Source organism: Pituophis catenifer, unplaced genomic scaffold, assembly GCF_029215685.1.
Source record: "Pituophis catenifer annectens isolate HBS135680 unplaced genomic scaffold, rPitCat1.0.hap2 SCAF_3, whole genome shotgun sequence".
In the NCBI taxonomy this organism is placed as follows: Eukaryota; Metazoa; Chordata; class Lepidosauria; order Squamata; family Colubridae; genus Pituophis; species Pituophis catenifer.
Genome location: NW_027256883.1, coordinates 9,511,572 through 9,517,710, shown reverse-complemented (window position 1 = coordinate 9,517,710; position 6,139 = coordinate 9,511,572). Strand labels below are relative to the sequence as shown.

Here is a 6,139-nt window from a genome sequence, read left to right as displayed (position 1 = left end):
TGCCAATCTCACTGGGGGTGGGGTGTGTGTTTGTGGGGGGGGGGGAAGCTATGCCTCCTGGCGTCACAACGCTCTTCCGTACCCAATGGCAAACAAAGGGAGGCGGGCGGAAGGGAACGGCTCGGCCTTTCCTCGCCGGGCGTTGGGAGGGAGGGGGGGGGGGCGCGGCGTGGCCTCGCGAGGAGGGAATGGGCGTGGTCGCGGAGCCAACTATATAAGGCGAGTTCCGCCGTTGGCACGCTCAGTCGCGGTTTGCCGCCGGAGGGGCCGATGTTGTGGTGTCGCTGGAGCCGTCGCTCCTTTGGATCCGTGGCCTCGGGGACAACGAGCGCTTGTGTTTTTTTTGTCCGGGAAAGGAACTCGGCTCTCGCCCCAAGGAGGATTTACCGTCTGTGGACGCAGCCGTCCTGCTTGGGCTTTCTTCCCTTCCCGGCGTGTCGAAGCGAGTAGTCCGGTGGTCGCCCCCAGCAGGGCAGGCGGGCGGGCCATGGAGGAAAAGTACCTGCCCGAGTTGATGGCGGAGAAGGACTCCCTGGATCCTTCCTTCACCCACGCGCTGCGACTGGTCAACCAAGGTGGGGGGGCGGCGTCCGCGTGGCTCTTAACGGCCCGGTGGGGGTGGGAGGGGGGTGTCTGGGTGGGGGGCGCAAACCGAGGTCCGGTGGGGCGGAGGTGCCTCTTTGCATTGCCTTCTACGGGAATTCCAGCCCGGGAAGCGGAAAGTGGGTGGAGAGAGGATGGAGCTGATACTAACTGGGGTTGCACGCCTCGCCCGGGTCCTCCTAACACGTGTGAACGCCGGCTGGGTGCAAACACGCGTCGACTCAGTTGCTCCGTCCCGGGCCTCTTGTCTTCAAGTCTCTTTTTTCCCCCCCTTTTAAGCCCCAATTGGCTTAAAACTCCGGGATGGCTGGCATGGCAGCTTTTTCTAAATGGGGTGACTTTGCTGGAGCGCCCCCCCAAAAAAAAATTAAAGATTAACCGACACCCCCCCCCCCAAAAAAAATCCCACCTAACTCCTTCGTATTGCCCAGCAGATGGAAATATAGGGTGAAATGCGATGTCGCTGGAAGACGGATCGGGGCGATTCAACATTGCCCCCCCCCCTTTTTTTTAAACCTTATTTTTTTTTCTCCCCAAACAAAGAGAGGGTGATGGTATATAGTGAATTTGGGGTCCTCCTCCTGTCTCCCGGCTTTGTCTTGACCGGCTTGGATTCCGCTGGGTGGAAAGGATAGAATGGGGAGGGGGGGGGGGTGTCTCTGTTAAACCGAGCCGCCTCCTTTTTTTGAGTGAGGGGCTGCTTTTGTTTTCCAATGCCGGAGTTAGGCTAAAAGAGAGGCTTTCAGGTTAGAAGTTGCCTGCAGGGTTGAAGATTGCCCCTCCCTCCCTCCCCCCCCACCCAAAGGCCACTTTGGGCTCGGAAAGATGACCTTTGGTAACCTCCAGCTGCTTGAAGGAGGATGGATTCTAAGGAAAAGTGGTTCATGGAGGGTCAGAGTTATTTTCTCAATTGAGGCTGCATTATAATGGGGGGGGGGAAGATCACATGAGGTTCCTTAGGGCTCCTTAAATCCGGTGGAGGGACTATTAAGGAAAGAGATTCTGGACTTTATTAATAAAAGAATATTTGTAACTCAGGGTTGACAGTAATGAAATGTCCACAAAAAAAACAAGCAAGTCCAGAGAGCACAGAATGTGTGTGTATATATATATATATATGGGAATGTGTGTTATTACTTATTTGGGTTTAGGGGTTTTCTTTTCTTATGAGTTTATTTTGAGTTATTGAGATGTATTCTGTGTTTGGGGGGAGCCTGCACCAAGGGAGGCTCATTCAATCTCATTGTACACATGTTGTGCATTGACAGTAAAGATTTGAATTGAGCACCAAGGATTCCTCATTCAGGACTTTGCCTTCAGCTTTTGAGAAGTTCCCTTCTGCCTATAAGTGATAGCTGCCCATGTCCTATGAAGGGGATGCCGATTGTGGGTTTACTCAGAAGATGGGCTTTTTTTTTTTGACGTAGTGGGGTTTGATGCATGGAGGGCTTTATGGAAATTGGATGTAGAGACTTTGAAGGAAAATTGAGGGGGCACGCAAAGGTTTCTTTTGGAAACCTGGAGTCTGGAATGTATATAGAAAAGGGTCGCGAGTTGTGAATCTGGAAGCAAAGGCCAAATGAAGATTGGTTGTCCTTAAAATTCAGCTGATCCCCAGAAGGAATCAAAAGCTGCTCCACAGGAATTCTTCCTTCCTAAGTGGTTGCCTTATCAGTCTGAGACAATTCTAATTTCTGTGGAGTGGAAGTTCTAACACTCTTGAGTGTGTAGAAATGCAGGTGTTGTAATTACACAACTTGAGTGAATGACTTTTTTGGTATGGATTGTTATACTAAAAGGAAGCCTGTCTTCCCTTCAGGGCAGGAAGTGGAGGGGAAAAAAGACCTCCTGTTCTCAGTTTAAGAGCAAGGACGAGTAAAGAATCTATGGTATCGACTGGCTACCGTGTTAATAGCTTTTGTTTTGTGGTTGTCTGTATTCCACGAAATAAGCGGTCTCCTCTGCTTCAAGTTAATCATTGTGGCATCTTTTGCAGTCTGGAAGGGCCGCTCTTTGAAAACGTTCCTCTTGTAAATGGCTTGTTTTATTTCCCCCCAAACAATGGGATTTTGTGTTCTCATTTCTGGCTGCCCTGCAAATTTATTTCCCTCTTGGAGAACTCGATGTTCTTTGAGCACGATCATGATGAAAACATGACAATCTTCTCTCTCCGTGGTTGCACTTGTAAGGTTAACCTGGCTTTTGCTATCTGGGAAACTGAAAACAACAGATGGTGCTTTTAATAATCAGCAGGTAGGCTTGCAGTTGCCCAGGGAGTCTGGTATAGGTGGTGTCCTGTTTCCATGGTCCCATTAAAACAAATTCATCTTATTGACTTAACAGGTGAGAAACACTAATTTTACCCTCAAGCAAGCTTAGAAACACTTGTTACTGCATCTTTAATACGAGATGGCATCAACATTATAAGCTTCCCCTCCCCAGTATTTTTACTTGGGGCAGCTCCTTATCAATCGAGTTATAGTTGGAGGAATTCTAAGAACAGTTCAGCATTAAACAAAATTCAATGTCACTATTAGTGGAATAAGGGACGCGGTGGCTCTGGCTAACACGCTGAGCTTGTCGATAGAAAGGTCGGCATTTCAGCGGTTTGAGTCCCTAGTGCCGCGTAATGGGATGAGCTCCCGTTACTTGTCCCAGCTTCTGCCAACCTAGCAGTTCGAAAGCGTGTAAAAAATGCAAGTAGAAAAATAGTGATCACTCTTGGTGGGAAGGTAACGGCATTCTGTGCGCCTTTGGCATTTAGTCATGCCAGCCACATGACCATGGAGACGTCTTTGGACAGCGCTGGCTCTTCGGCTTTAAAACGGAGATGAGCACCGCCCCCTAGAGTCGGGAACGACTAGCACATATGTGCGAGGGGAACCTTTACATTTACCTATTAGTGGAATGCTTTTGTGTATTTTTGGGTGTCTGAATAGGAGCTGTTAAATGTACGAGAGTCCTCTAAGAGATGCTTGTCTTACGCAATCTGATACCTTAAGTTTTGGTAGCAAATACTTGAGTATTGTTGAAATTGGGTCTGTGGTCTGCCACTGGAGTTAATAACTACATATTTGGAAGCGTAAAGCATTGAACATTTTTTTGGGTGGGGTGTTCAGGGTAGTTTGCATCACAACAGAACTTGGTTAGGTGGATCAACGGTGTGGTATGGAAGTATTCTTATGTCAGAATAGCTTATTTACAGAGTTAAACTTCATAAACCACCATGGGCAGCTAAAACCGAAGGCTGTTTGGCTTCGTAGTCCTATTTTGACACTGCAGAGGGAGCCTCCTGTTCGATCTGGGATACTTTAATTACAGCTTTAGATGCAAAGGAAACATTGGAGTGAATTTTCTAACAGACTGCTTCTTAAATATTCTGGACGTTGTATGGACATTATTGGTATATTTTAGAGGTAAAGGACTTGTTGAATTGTTTTCTTAAAAGGTAAACGCAGCCCTGCAACTTCACTTCTGACAATCCAGCTTGCCTAATATTGATTGCTGCAACTTTAATTCTGCTCATTCAAGAATGCAATGAAAATACAGGCTTTTTAAATATTCTCGCACAAGAGAATATTTAAAGGAGCACAAGCCAGGATCTTTTGGCTAAGTTTCTTGTTTGTGTAGAGTGTAAAAAAATACTAGAAGGAAATATTAAACACCCTGCCAGCCCAAGCGATGAATAAGTAATAAATACCAGAAATCCTCACTTTTTGTAAATCAGTACGGGGTACTAGCAATCATCATTAAGAGAATCCTTAAATGTTCAGAAACAGGATTCGTGGGTAATTTAATTTGGGGTGTAAACAATGAGAAAAGGTTATTCTCTACCTTCTGTTGGGGTGTTTGCTGGCTCAGATGGGAGCCCTTGGATTTTGAAATTTGGTGCCATGCGGTTTTGTTTTTGAAATCTGAATGATGAAATAAGTATAATGAAGTTAATGTTCCCAGGTAGAAGAGATGCACATAAGAAGTACAGTTTAAATCTTTGTATTACAAAATACTGACATTACCATAAAACCACTTTGTAATTACAGTTTTTAGCAGTACCATATCCTATTGCTGAATGAGTTGGACGACCATACAGTGTATGCTGTGGTTAATAATTTGCATTCCATGCTCAAGTTCCCAGACCACTTTGTTTTAAGTGATGCATGCCTGAACATCAATCTCGGGGCTTAACGTTCATCTTTGGTGAGATGCTTATTAATTCAAATTGAGAATGACCTCTTTGGGAATGGGCTGATAGCCAGCACTTAAACTGCTGTCAAAGGTTATGTATCTTTATACTGTAGATAATCTTAAACTGTAGAAAGCTCTGCAGTGTTAATTTGTCTTAAGTGTCTGCAGGAACAGGTTTGCTAAGATAAATTGCTGAGGTTTCGCCTAATGTAAGGAAGCCCTTGTAGTATCAAATATACTATCTCAGTTTGGGTCTTATAAGGCTTCTAAGATTGTCCAGCTCCATAGTATTGCTGAATCGTATATTAAAAGATATTAACCTGCATATTAATATTAATATACAGAATCAAAAGGAACGGGGTGCATATTATCTTTAGAACTGTGCCCCTATGAAATGGCTTTTGATAATTTTTTGAAATTTAGGTGTCTCAATGAAAAGTTCAGGTGAGGGAAGAGCAGTGAAGCTCTTGTTTAGGGAAAGTTCTGCATAGTATCTGAATTGTCTCCACATCACTATGTTGCATGTTTGTATGAATTAAGGGGTTTGTCTGAGGGGAGAATAATAAAAAAGTCTGTGAAAAGAAACAGGTTGGTTTTTTTTTTTTTTTTTTTTGGTAGCTGAATTTTTAATAATGGTAATTTCTTCTGGTGTGGAAATAGCGTTTTCTTCATTTTGAGTAATGCATTTTAAATTGAGAAATAATGTGCAGATTGGAAGGTTAGGAAATTATTCCAGAAATAGAATAAAGATGCACATGAATGCAGTACGATCATCCTGCTATGCTGTCTTTACTGAATTGTCCCATTTTTTTAAAAAAAAAATCACCGACATAATTGATTTTTAAAGTAGGTGGTTGGTTTTAAGTAATTATATTTCCTGCTTATTAAACCAACATTCAAGACAAGCAAAATTGTATTAGAAATGTGGATGCTTTCCATCAGGGCAAAAATATGCTCTGGTTTAGATGAATTTGAGACATTATAGAAAGTACCTGCTATTTGAAAAGTGTTTTTAAATGGGAAATCTGAAAAAAAATCTGACAATTTATATGGAAGATTAATGTTCTGGGAATGAAATCTATGTTTAAGGTTACAACCTAAAGAAGAATACACTTTTCCTAGAAACGTCCCATAGCAGAGCAAATAATTCTGATTTTAATCATTCCATGTGAACCCTTTGAGCAAGTGATCTGTTTGAAATGATGCAGTAACCGGTCTTAAAAACATCTGTTTTCATTGTAGTCAGTTCTACAGAAACATGGACCTATTTCAGCAATGTAGGCTAGAATCTGATCAGGGTAAGGACTGTAACAGCCACTATATAGGACAAATGGGCAGAAGACTAACAGAG

At 43.7% G+C, this 6,139-nt stretch overlaps 1 protein-coding gene across 2 annotated transcripts in view; it reads left to right on the top strand.

The window, feature by feature from the left end:
- Nucleotides 1-262: 262 nt before the first annotated feature.
- KHDRBS3 (KH RNA binding domain containing, signal transduction associated 3) overlaps nt 263-6,139 on the top strand; it is a 136,204-nt gene continuing 130,327 nt past the window's right edge. For both annotated transcript variants that reach the window (XR_011600291.1, XM_070942007.1), the window contains exon 1: nt 263-575. Coding sequence is in view for 1 of the 2 variants with exons in the window: in XM_070942007.1 (XP_070798108.1) it covers nt 488-575 (88 nt within the window). In the remaining variant the exon portion in view is untranslated. The remainder of the gene's footprint in view (nt 576-6,139) is intronic.